The 13,223-nt window shown below is 49.8% G+C and overlaps 1 protein-coding gene and 1 long non-coding RNA gene across 2 annotated transcripts in view; one reads left to right on the plus strand and one right to left on the minus strand.

Moving 5' to 3' along the window:
* Positions 1–13,223, minus strand: part of PPL (periplakin) — a 53,595-nt gene that overhangs the window by 26,635 nt on the left and 13,737 nt on the right. Inside the window, exons 2-3 of the mRNA XM_039491704.1 lie at positions 1,317–1,416; positions 712–866 (exon numbers count right to left, since the gene is read on the minus strand). Of these exons, the coding sequence (XP_039347638.1) occupies positions 712–866; positions 1,317–1,416 (255 nt within the window). The remainder of the gene's footprint in view (positions 1–711; positions 867–1,316; positions 1,417–13,223) is intronic.
* The window catches only part of LOC120373359, a 47,901-nt gene continuing 46,239 nt past the window's right edge, over positions 11,562–13,223 (plus strand). Inside the window, exon 1 of the long non-coding RNA XR_005585508.1 lies at positions 11,562–11,639. This is a non-coding gene — a long non-coding RNA (uncharacterized LOC120373359). The remainder of the gene's footprint in view (positions 11,640–13,223) is intronic.

A 13,223-nucleotide genomic window follows, 5' to 3' on the forward strand; every position in this document is an offset into this window, starting at 1 on the left:
TTTTTTCAACCTTGCAGGGTCTCCCATCTGAGTATTGACCAGGGCTGACCCTGCTTAATATGAGAGCCCGGTCTAAGTTGCTGTAACTACAGACACACAAAACCCTCTTTAGCATGGGCTGTCTCTGTGGTGTAATTAGAGCTATGCAAATCACTGACTTTCCAGTTCGGTGGCTGAACCGGAAAAAAAAATCGTTTTGGGTTGACTAGAAACAAATGTTTTTCAAAACTTTTCAGCCAACCAAAATTTCCAGCAAACTGATTTTTTTCAAGCAAACAAAACATTTTGTTCTATCCTAAATGAAACATTTCATTTTCTTTTCAGTTTTTTTAAACCTTTTCTTTAAAATGACAGTAAAAGTCCAAATGAAAAGGCGTTTAGAATTGAAAAACCAAACTCTTTCATTTCTAAAATGTCAAACCTAAACATTTCAATTCTTTTCAGAATTTTTTTTACTGAAACAATTAGGCGAATTCCACCCAAATCCATGAAATGTGTCCATCCACCCGGAGATGCGTTTTTCAAAACTTTCAGCCAAAATTGTTGCCCAACTCTAGCTATATCATACAGTGCCCTCCAATAAGGAGTTACAGAAATGCCTGCTGGCCTATTGGGGGGTTAACAAGTGCCTCTATGTAGTGGATTCTGGCTAGCCCAGCAACCTGCATGCAATTAGGGATCCAGAACCAATTTTGTCCCCACTGGACTTACTCTTCTGTGATCATGTCACCCTGTGGGTGTTTCATGTGCCTGGCAATTGCTGCATCCCCATCCAGAACATAGAGGAGTTTATCTGACTCGGTCAGTTTACTTGCTGTGTGGTCCTTGTATTGAGCAGGCTGGCCGGCCTTGAGCTTGTGTAAGTCCTGTGGATGCAACGAGAAAAGGATGGTGAATTGGCAGAAAGAGCTGACATCGACAGCACCTGAATGATGGGAAAACATAAAACTGCCCAACGCGTGGAGTTATTAAATAGGGCTGGTCATACGGCCTGTGTTGTGAGGCGAGGGAGGGTAGATGTGCATTCAGGGAGAAGGGGGGTGGAGGAGATGCACGCATGCATGGGATGGCTGGATAGGTGTTGGATGCCTGCAGGGTGGTGTGGCAGGTTAATGAAAGGTGAGCAATGCACAGGTACACAAAGAGAGGCTGCCTAGGGATTGGATGATGTCAGGGGGCAATCCCAGAGGGAGAATGGGCAGTGGGCAGGATGTATTGGGAACAGGTGCCTACAGAAGAATAGGAGTGGCGGTGTGCATGGGAAGGAGTGTGACTAAGTGGGGTGGGGTTTGAGTGCAGGGGCAGCTCTTACTCACATTCTGCATTCGGGAGTCGGCTTCTACAATGTTCTTTTCCACCTGGTCGGCATTTTTCTGCAACCGCTCGATGAGCTCTGACAGCTCCTTGCTGGAGATGCTGTGGGGAGAGAAGAGCAGAGGAATTGATGCCAGTGATTACAGGAGAGTAAAGGGGGAGACCCATCTCCTGAGCTGCTGCCAGGCTCCGGGATCTCTGGAAATGCCTCGCCCTGGTGGCGGTGAGCCAGCCCTGCTCTCTGTGCCCAATGGCCCTGACCCCATCTGAGGGAGGGAGAGGGCTCAGCTCAGCCTGCCAGGCGCTGCAGCTGCACATGACTCACTGCTGCCTTTCGAATCGTTTCCAGAATGCTCGGCTGCCCTGCCAGGAGGGGCCATGCAGCAGGATGGGAGCACCTTGCCCTCCCCACCGCAGCCAGGCCAGGCCCTGCCTCAGGAACTAGGGGCGTAACCTCAAGAGGGCCAGGGGGAATGGAACTCTCGGGTGGGGCTCCCTGACTGATCGTTGTGTGCACCCCCCATCTCTCATGGCAGAGGATACAGAGCCATCGGAGTGAAGGCAAATCTGCTTGTTTACCGAGGCTGCTGGACCCAGATGGGACCCCATCAGTCTCCCTGGCTTTCTAAGTCCCAAATACAGCCTGTGACGGTCAATCACCACCAGCCAGGGTGTCCCCGACGTTCTGGCCCAACCTGCAGTTTGAGGTGGGCTGCTGGCTGCACTATGCCCCCCCTTCAAGCCAGCAGCTGCTCCGGGGGGCAGCACAGATACGGGTGCATCACCTCCTTGCTCCAGTCTAGCAGACGCTGCTCTGTGCATTCAGCAGAGATTAGGTCACAGCTAATCCCAGCTGGTGCAGGTTGTCTCCCACCAACCGCAGCAAGGGAGAGGGAGTGATCCTGGCCGTTTGGATCCAGGGCTGGTGTTGCCTGGCCCTGAGACCACAGTTTGAGGCTGGGATGCAGGGATACTCCTGCATGTGCTGGGTAAGAGGCAAAGGACTACCATGGATTTCTGGGTGGTTGGGAAGGACAGAGCGCAGCTGAATATCAGCTGCAGAACCAGCTGGACTGGCACCATGTGCAGGAAGGAGAGCCCAGCACCACTGGATGGGCTTATGTACACATCCAGCTGGCGCTGTGGCCATGCATCTGAGGCCACATCCTCCTCTAGTTACACCACTGCCTTCCCAGTGGAGTCAAGGGGGAGGCACTGGTGTTACTCAAAGTCAAAGCTGAGCTGCCCTTTTCTTCCCCAGCTGCTTGTTAATCAGCTCTCCTGGGCCCTAAAAGGCAAGATGTATCTGGGTGGCCATATGGGTGTTCAGAGGGCTGCATGTTAGAGTATAGATAGGGGCATTTCCATGGGTCTGCAGGAGAGACAGGCTCACTGAGGGAGGAGGCATGGAGATAGCACGTCAGACCCTCAGCTGCAGATCTGACCCCTGGTGTGCACTGGAGGATTCCCGCTAGTCACTGGCTGGTCACTACAGCTGACTTAACCACCTACTGTAGCTCCCTGAGCAGCTGGCTGTGTGCGCTCCCCGCAGGTCATCGCAAGTGAGGCTTCAACCTGGATGCTGTTGGCAGCTCCTTAGCCAGGTGAGTCGAGAGGGAGCTCCCGCTCCAGCTGGGCCAGTAAAAGCCATGCTCTGCAAGTCCCATCCTTGGGCACATCTTACAATCTGCCCTGTGAGTCTTGTGCTTGAGGCTGTTTGAGATGCGTGTCTGGAACATGATGTGATCCATAGCCTGAAAGAGCTCTGAGGTGCCCAGCTGAGCCTCCAGTGCCTGAGGACCTAGCAAACCCAGCAGCCACCAGCTCGGTAAGTGCAAAGACTCTGGTGTGGTCAGGCTCCATGACCAGCACTGTACATTTCCACTGCAGTGTATCAGCTGCAGGAACGGGCCAGCAGCGGGGACGCTGTCCTTGGCAGCTTCCTAGGTGAAGGGCACCCACGCTGTAAGGAAAGCGCCTTGCTATCTAAACCAAACAAAGGGGGACAGGTCCACCCAGGGCGGCTTTGTCCATGTGGGTGGTTGCCCAAGGAGCACTCCTTGAGAGAAGGACAGTTTGTCCCTGCAGGGCGGTGCGGCTGGGGGAGCCTCACTCCACCACAAGAGAAGCCTGGCTGACGTCAGCGGGACAGCGCAGGAGTGCGAGTTAGCAGGATCAGGCCCCAGCTGATCTTGTGCTCCTGATTTAGTAACGCAAGGAAAGGCCCTGAGCTCCAGTGCTCAGGCTGGTGGCCAGCGCTGCAATTCACAGGGAGATGCATCTTCCTTTCTATGCAGTGATCCTGGTCAGCTAGTGAAGGCTCCTTGTTTCTTGCCAGTGTTTGCTCATCCACTGAGTGTTTCATACACCGCTGTGGTTTCCGTACCACTCGGCAGCATTCTACCCAGGAACTGCCTGGCACAGGAGCGCAGTGGGAACCGTGCCCAGGCGTTGACACCTGTGCAGAGCAGGTGTGGAAAGCTGCAGTTTTCACCCCCGCTATATTCCAGTGTGGGAGGCTGCACACTGCAGAGTGATGGCGGCTCAGGGCCCAGCGGCTCATCTTGCTTGACAATCCCTGGCGGCGCGGCGGTGGAAGCGAGAAGAGAGTTTGCCCCTTTCAATCCTAGGCACAAGGAGAGCCCTTCAGAATCTTCATCCCCTTGTTTCACTGAGCTGCCTCGGCTGCTGCAGGAGATCCTGTAGGTGTCTGATGCTTTGAGCTGGTGGTGCACAAACCACTAGGCTCCTAAGATCAGCCCTGTGATGATGGAACAAAGCACCTGCCAAGTGGAACCAGAGTCCCTGCTGCAAGTCAGCCTTTAGGCCTCAATTCAGTGCAGAGCCCACGGTAGGGGAGAGCAGGGGGTTGGACTAGATGACCTCCTGAGGTCCCTTCCAACCCTGAGATTCTATGATTCTATGCTGCATCTCTCTCATCCTGAGGGTGCCGGGGGCTGGCTCACTCTCGGACACAAGTTCCAACTTGCATCCCTGGTGGCAACGGCCTCAGCAAGTATAACACAGGCAGCGGAACACCCTAGTCACACCCTCTGTGCCTGGGGAGGGGTGGCGTAAAGCTGGCTATACCGGCTCTGTACCTGCCAGGGAACTAGCTGCAGGTGTTAGTGGGAGCGGGGCGGGGCAGACTTTCTGGTCACTTTGCAGACATTCTGCATCAGCTTAGCCAGTGCAAAGTGGCAGCTGCTGGAGAGTGAATTTCCCCCCTCTGGGTATGGAAGACTCAGTGATGGCTTAGGATGGCTACATCTTCTGTCCGTTCTACTAGTTTGCAAGTGGGAAATTGGCGTTATCAACCATCTTACAATGGTGGCTGGTGAACCTCTGGTTTCTAAAGGACCTGCTCATTTCATAGCAATGAGTAGAGCAAGCCCCATCTGTTGCTATTGCCTGGCTTGCCGAAGGGTCCTGAGATACTTTACAAATTATAGACACAAACCACCTCACTCAGCCCTGAAGAGGCAACAGCACAACGCTGCACATTAGCATCAGTCGGGAACTGAAGACCAGGACATCCAGCTGGAGCCAGCAGGGTTAGTGAGTGAGGCAGGGTGTTATTAGCTGAGTTGGCACATGGCCAAGACACCAGCTGCAAGCTTGAGCAAAATGCCAGGGGATGTTGAGTAATCCCAGCCAGCTTTACAAGAACCAGCAGTGTCCACAGGCCGGAGTAGAGGCCTGGTAGCTAGGAAGCCCTGAGTTCAAATCCTCTCTCTGAAACCAGTTTGTTGTGTGGCCTTAAGCAAGACATTTAAACCTCTTGGCAATAGATAGTTTCCCCTCTATAAAATGGGACTAAAGGGTGGCGGAAGGCTTAACCTTGATACAAGGCTTTGACTATATTCATTGCTCATTAAAATAATTCCAAGATCAGGGTTTCATATTTCCTCCAAAGGAGGGCACTTGTAGCAGCATAAAGTAACAACACAGCCTAGCAGAACGCTGGTCAGTGCCAGCTCCGCTGGAAGAGCGCCGGTCCCATAACCCCACTTCTTATAGCACCTGGGGTTTCCGTGGCAGGGTCCCACCCCAGGCCTGACTCAGCTCAGAAATATGCATTATGACAAGACCAGAGCCTCGGGCAAACGCAGCCTGGGATAAAGATGAACCAGGAAGGTATCTTAGTGGAACATGGACTAAGCCTCTCCTCCTTCAGTACCAGACTCTCATCTGTCCAAGCTCCTCAAAGCACTAAGCTTATCTGTCTGCTTGAGCAACACCCATTTTCTCCAAGCCTAGCAGAGGATTTTATAATGAGCTGTCCAATTCCATAGATCAGGTCAAAACTCTCGGCAGACTTTGCACAGCTATAGGGCCACGCCATGCCCTTCGTCTACAGGCAGATCTCCCAGTAGCACCAATGGTTGGAGGGCAGGAGGTGGGTCTTGATGTTCTCGCTGCAGCTGTGTGATTTCAGCTGCAACACAATCTAACCTTAGTGGTCAAGAGAGCTCTCAGAGGGACATGCATCTCAACTCTCAGTTCCTGCACCATGGGCCAGCCAGGACATGAGTTCTGCCATCTTGGGATGTGGCCAAGCTGACTGGCATGAGGGCTGAGCTGTGCAGCACGTACTAGCCAAGCGTAATTAGTGCCCTTTCCAAAAGATAGAAAAATTCACCTCTCTACCCATTGCCCACCACGTGCCCCCCTGGAATCCAGCCAGTAGGATTCTTGTGGCAGTGGACACATGCTAGCATTTCTAGTCTCCCTCTAAGCACATTGTTTGCAGGGGCGGCTCTAGCCATTTCGCCGCCCCAAGCACGGCGGCATGCCACGGGGGGGGCGCTCTGCCAGTTGCCGGTCCCACGGCTCCGGTGGACCTCCCGCAGGCGTGCCTGCAGATACTCCACCGAAGCCACGGGACCCTCCGCAGGGACGCCTGTGGGAGGTCCACCGGAGCCGCCTGCCGCCCTCCCGGCGACTGGCAGAGTGCCCCCCGCGGCATGCCGCCCCAAGCACGCGCTTGGCGTGCTGGGGCCTGGAGCCACCCCTGAGTGTTTGGCTCTGTCTTCCTTTATGGAAGCCAGGAAGCTTCTGTCTGTCATCAGATTGCTACTCACTGGTGCTGGTTATTAGCTTAGTCTCAGCATCTGTCACTGTCTCTCTGTTTAGCAACTCTTAATTACCAGAGTCCTAACATTGCTCTGGGGCCTCTTAAAACAGCAGCAAATGAATGGGGTTTTAGAGAAGAAAGTAACCTTGCCATTTGCCTTTCAAATCACATCACACGTGTTCAGTGCTATTGTTAATGCCAGGCCAGAATGGGGCACTCTTAAAAGCACAGGACCAGGTTTTAAGAAGAGTTGCATGCACAAAATGTATGCCCAGTTGTGCATCTAACATGCAGGCAAATGCTGCAATTGCTCAGGCAACCTGGGTGATCACAGGCACAAACAGCGATTGTGTGGACATGATTTGTGTGCACAATTGTAGTAGCTGCACATGCATGTGAAATGTTCAGTTGTGTGCCCAACTCTTCAAATATTCAGAGGTGAAGAATTATCTAGGACTGTGATGCCTTGTGTAACTTTTTCTATGAGCTCCACAGACAACATGGGATTCAAGATGTTGAGAGAGAAACGGTCCGAAGAAGTGATATCCTAGAAAGACATAAAGGGCCTAAGCTACTTCCACTAGTGCTACACCCCAGTGGAGTTCCTCTGGATTTACATCACTGTCACTAAGATCAGAATCTGGCCCACTGTGTTAACGTGGATTATGCATGAACAGGAAATAATAGACCTCACTGTGAGCACAGCGCGGTGTGACTTTGGGCAACATGCTCAAAAGTGCATAAGTCCTATTTTCAAAAGTGACTTGGGGACAGATTTTCAAAGGTATTTGGGCACCTAAGGCTGTGTAGATAGGCACCTAATAGGTGTTTTAGAAGTGCCTGGGCACCTAACCTCTATTGATTTCAAAGGGAGTTAAGCACTGAGGTGCTTTTGAAAATCCTACTAGGCACCTATGAGCATCTCTGGGCACCTAAATACCTTTGCACTTCTGAAAATGTGACCCTAGACATTGACTCGAATGAAGTTATTACTGGTCAGAAACCTCCTCAGACATAAAGGTGAGGGTCAGTCGCTGCATAGCAGATGCACTTGGTGTTGTCATCTGACTGCTCAGAGATAAGTAATGCTGCTTGCTGACTTTCTCCTGCAGCTGCAAGTAGCTCATTGCCAAGAAACGGCCTCTACACAGTCTCAAAATAGCACAAGTCCACATTGCTGTGGGGAAAGTACTTATAGGTGAGGAGTGCACCAAGGGAGGATGATAGGATATGCCTTTTGCCGCTCACCTAAGAGGAGTGTGGTTTTCCATTGCAAGCCCAGGTTTCTTTGTGTGTACCCAGCTGGCAGGTGAGGGAAAGACCCTGCATTATGTCTGTTTTAGAAGCAGTTTGCAATATAGCCAGTGACTTCATTTCCAGGGAGCCTCTCAGTGCAAGGAGTTGATTAGATTAAGGGGAGGATTACGAGGCTCTGTGTTCCCAGCAATGCAAAGCAACATGCTGTGCAGACACTCCCCAGTATTTCTGAGCAGCCCCGTTCGGATGCACTGGGTGCCTGAAAGGCAATTGAAGACGTCAGCCTCGTAAGCTCTTTCATTGTGTTTTGACTCCTGGCAAAAATACCTGTGTGTCCTGTTTTAATGTAATAGTTCAAGGGGTTGGATTTAAATGCCGCTATAGAATTAATGTTGGCAGAATTCTTGGGGTTATAGATAAGGCCCTACCACATTCAGTCCATTTTCATAAATTTCATTCTGATAGCATTTTTAAAACCCTGAATTTCACAGTTTCAGGTATTTAACTCTTAAATTTCAGGGTGTAGTAACAAAATATGAATATGTATTTAAAAATGGCAAAATATAATCACGTAAAGCCCTTAAGACTCAGCATTTGTCAAACTGGGGGTACCGCCCCAAAAAGGGGTTGCAAAGCTATTGTAGAGGGGTCACAGTATTGCCACCCTTACATCTGTGCTGCCTTCAGAGCTGGGTGGCCAGAGAGCAGCGGCTGCTGGCCGGGTGCCCAGCTCTGAAGGCAGCGCTGTGTATGTTTGTATACTATTACCATATAGTATAGGATACTTTTATAGTATGGGGTAAAAGTATACCAAAAAAATCAGATTTCATGGAGAAGACCAGATTTCACAGTTCATGACACCTTTTTCATGGCTGTGAATTTGGTAGGGCCCTAGTTATAGATGGGCACTGGGAACCAGGAATCCTAGACCTGCCACTGAATCTCTGAGAGACCTTAGACACATCACCTGGGCCAGATCCTGTTAGGGCTCCTTCCTTTGCTTATGTAGCACCTTACTCCACAAGGGGCCCCAGTAGACCTGATTCTCCACTTGCCTCCATCAGTGAAACCCAGGAATGACTTCAGTGAAGTCAGTGGAATGATACTGGTATAGAACCAGCATGAGTGAGTGAAGAATCAGCTGACTAGACTTTGCTGGGGCCCTTGGTGGAGCAAAGTTACTGTTCACCATGGGCAAGCAGGTCAGAACCTGCTCCCATATCTTTGTGGGCTACAGATGGGCAATGCGGATAAAACATCTTCCCAACCACAAAGAGGCGTTTTTGAGGGTTCATTAATTAGTAATGGCTGTTAATAATACCAAGCTCTTAGAGATGGAGCACTAGATGTGCTTTGAGATCCTAGGAGGAAGAGAAAAGCAAATGATCATCTTATGATCTTATAATTCTGCGCTTTAATCATGAAAGGCTTGTACTGAGACTTACAGGCACGGTGGTTTGGTCGAAAGGTGCGTTGCATCATCTTGCCTGTCGGATGTCCATATTTTCTAACTAGTCCCAGTTATGAGTCTAAGAGGCTTTAAGCAATGTCTCCCCCATCTCCCTTTACCATCAACTCCACTGTCTAACTCCTCGCCCTGTGAGCAGTATGCTATGTTCGTTCAGTTCATTCAGCCTGGGAAAGGGTGCTCAAAATCCCTCTGCAGTGATGAGGGAAATGGCGAGTTAATGGCTGTCTGGGCCTGCTAAGATCCTGAAACAGGCCGTGAGCACCAACAGAACATGTGTTAATGCAACTCCAGGCAGGACAGACCAGATCCTCAGCTGGTGTGTAGATCAGCATAGCCCCATTGAGTTGCACTGATTTGCACCAGCTTAGGATCTGGCCCTGTGGGCCCCTGCATGGCACACAAGGTGAGACAGAGAAGGTACACACAGCCCTTTCCACAGGCATTTGAGCTCCTTGAGCCTGATTCTCCACTGCCCCTTGAATCATAATTTACACCTGTGCAAAATGGACATTGTGGAGCGGCTGGATTTCATACTCACTCTGCCCAGGCATAGTGAAAGCACAAGGTGCGTGGCAGCTGAGAATCACTGCCATAAAATAGAAGGGGCGTGGCCATGTGGATTAGGGGAGTCATCGCTGTCCTGCCTGCCAAGCATCTTGCTAGTGACATGGGGTGGCGATGAGCATGCCCTGCAAACTTTCCAAGGCTGTGGTAGCTGCCACTCCTTTGCATGCTTTCCCTTGGCAGCCCCGAGGACTGCCCGCCGCCGGAAGAGTGCCGTCAGCTACTGCCATCTTGGGCTCAGCTCCAGAGTCTCTCCACGTCACCGGCAAGACCTTTGATGCAACAATGCTGAGCAGAATCAGCCTGATCATCTGAGAGGCTTGGTGGCCAGTGAAGCTTTCTGGCTTGTGTCACAGACCATTCACCAGGATGCTCTGGCTTGGCCATATCAGGAAACCTGCAGGGGAAACCTTTTCGTGCTTCCCAAAGAGCGGCACTCACGAGTCCTCTCTGACCACAGACCTTTGGGAAATGCAGCGATTCTTGGCGCCGGCCTGCTCTCTGCTGGAAATGCTCAGGCTTGTTTCATAACTACAACTGGAACAACAAATGGATGCAGTGCTAATGAAAAGCAGATGTGGCACGCAGTCACCCTGGACAATGGGACCGTGCTGTGCTTTGCTTGCTTGGCTTGTATTTTTTTTATTAAGTGGGTGGCTGGATTGCTTCCCGCGGGGAGGTGGAGAAGAGGCTCTTGGTTTACTGGCTGGAGCCTTGGTAAAGGAGGAGATCATGGCCCTTTTGGTTTGGGGTTAGACTTTTAAACAATTCAGAGAAGGGATGCTCTGATCTGGTTTTCTGAAGCTGCAGCCACAGAGGGCTTAGGCTGGAGATACTCTGCTGGGCTCCCCCGCACTGCCTACTTAGAAGAGTGAGTTTGAACAGTGAAACTAAACCCTCTCCACAGCTGAGATGTCCAGTCCAATTAGAGACCAGCCTCCCCTTGGTCTGATGGAACAGTGCGTCCAGTGCATGGGCCAAGCACGGTGCCCCTTGCTGGGTTGTTACTCAGCTCTTGGCTTCCGTGGGAGTTGTCTATGAGGGTTGAGTGCCAGAGAGTTGCCTCCTGCAGCGAAACCCACAGGAGAGGGCTCAGGTCCCTGACTGATCCATTCGGGGCAGGGTTTGCCCCCCACCCCCCAAGTGGAATGATCTGCAGGGCACATCTCGAAATCATAATGATCCCCCAATATGTTCTCCTATAGAGTTCCATGGACACCACCTGACTTTACCTGTCTCTAGGACCCTATCTTAATGGGGTCCCCACTTTGGAGGGAACCCTGTGGGTCAGGGAATACAGCCTCTAGGGGGCTAATAGAGGGGCCAGCATGTCTCTCCTTCCCCAATGGCCATCTTCTCCTAAGGCAGGGCTGCCCATTCCCTACTCTCTGCCTGCCCAGTCCTGATCCCTCTCCTAGAAAGCCTTTTGTGGGGTCTTGGGAAGTGGGGAGGCATGGTGCTGTGATGCCATTTGTTCCCCATCCACATGGAAGAGGGGAGATCTGGGCACAGAGGGAAGCCTTCCCATGTGACCTTGGGGGCACAATCTGGCCCTGAGCGGGGAATGGCAAAGTTATGTTCATTGAGTCTGGAATCCACCCCTCATCTGGAACAGAAAGAGACTGCCTAGGCCTCAACAATATGCGCACACACTGCTGCTGTATAAAGGAGAGGAAAGCTACAATACAAGCCAATGAGACCCTCCCAAGGAGGATACAAGAGTTTTGACTAAGGAGCTGAGATACAAGGGACAGAAACTGACCCTTTGGGGAGGGAGGAGCTGAATCACCATGGGGGGGCAAATTCTCCTTGCAGGTGGCCACTGAAGTCAGTGTAATGAGAGGACAATTTGTATGGTAATTTGTAAACTTTTTATTAGCCTTACAGGTGTTTTGTTAGAAGTAACTAGCAGAAGACAAGTATGGGAAGATTTTGTGAAGCTGGTCTTTGGAGCAGGTGAGAACATGTTTCCATGTGTTGTTGGCAGCTCTTTGCCACTCGGTTTTCTGCTTCCTTCAAGCAAGCACCTTAGCAATACAATGGGTATTTGCAGACTGCAGTTTAAACTAGGGACCAGCTTCTTAGCTTCAGTGCAGATGCTCTTATTTATACCAGTTGAGGATCTGACCCAGGGAAATCTAAAAAACCCCTTCCACTATTGTAAGGTGAGTTTTATGGTTGATCCCCTGACCCTAAAATCTTCCAGCCCCAAACTTGCAACAGAACACGTTACAGGACAACGAATGGGGAAAACCACCTGAATTTTAATTAAACTTTAGATCTAATCTTTGGCCTAGTGTAAAGAATTTCATCTTATTTCTATACTTCTTAATCAACAAACCTACCCAGGTAGGTAAATATTTGTAAAGAAGTGCTAGCCGTGTTTATAATTTACACTAGACCTGTTTCTCGAATAGCTTGGTCTTACTTGGGGATAAAGCATGACAACAGAATGATTTGTAAGGAGGTGAAGACTTGTTAAACATCATCTCTGCTTCTTGTTTGCTCATCATGAGTCAGCTATGTATCTTTAGAGAATCAGAACAGAAGATGTGGCCTGATTGATTGCTGGTTCCTGCATCATGGATGTATACAAGCACATGATTGGGGCAGCACTGGGATACACATCGTTGTTGTTGTTGTAAGATAGAACCTGAGAAGTCAGTTTTCTTTACCCTATATTCTTTCCACACGTTATCAGTAAGATGGTTCTCCCAGTTGGAGGAGTGATCTGCCAGATGAATTTAGATATGCTGTACTGGAGTAAAGTATTCATTGGAGAGTTCCAAAAGATGTAAGGAAATGTTTAGTGAAACTACAGCTGATTGGAAAAAGTTTGTTCACTCCATGAAAAAATTGGACAAAACCAAAGAACCTTCTTTTTTTGTTGAAAACTGAACATTTATTTTTGGATGAAAACTGAAAAAAAAATTAGCTTTTTCCATTTTCTGCCAAAAATTGAATAATTTTAAGGAAAGTGTATGCTGTACATGAAAATGTTCATTTACTAAAGATCCAATTTTCCACTGGGAGTAAAAAGAGTTTTGATGGAAAATTTGTGGATGAGCCCTAAGTGGAGGTTTGATCGTCTGAATGGAATGTCATGGGGGGACATAAAATCACTCTAGATGCACAAGGATATAGGTGAGTGAGGGAGTTGGGGGATTGAAATGTAACCAGGGTGAACATCCAGCACCACAATACTAATGATTTGGAAATAAAGTTTGGAATAGATATTAAGCCCATCTGCTCCACAGCAGAAGGCAATTTATTGAGGGGGCTAGGAAGAAGCTTGTCCTATGGGCAGATTGTTACATAAGTGCTGATGGCAGGTTATTTGTGCATTTTCCTCAAACGCATCCGGCCACCAGTACTGGACATAAATGGGACTATGTGGCTTGTTGGTCTGATCCAGCCCAGCAATCATGATGTTCCTACAGGTAGGTCCTTTGGATAAATGAGATTAGGATCCTATAGAGCTAGTCATCATTGTTCGAAAAATGTTCCTTTTTTCATTGGAAAATGGCCTTTGAGAACGTG

Source organism: Mauremys reevesii, linkage group 10 (assembly GCF_016161935.1).
Source record: "Mauremys reevesii isolate NIE-2019 linkage group 10, ASM1616193v1, whole genome shotgun sequence".
In the NCBI taxonomy this organism is placed as follows: domain Eukaryota; kingdom Metazoa; phylum Chordata; order Testudines; family Geoemydidae; genus Mauremys; species Mauremys reevesii.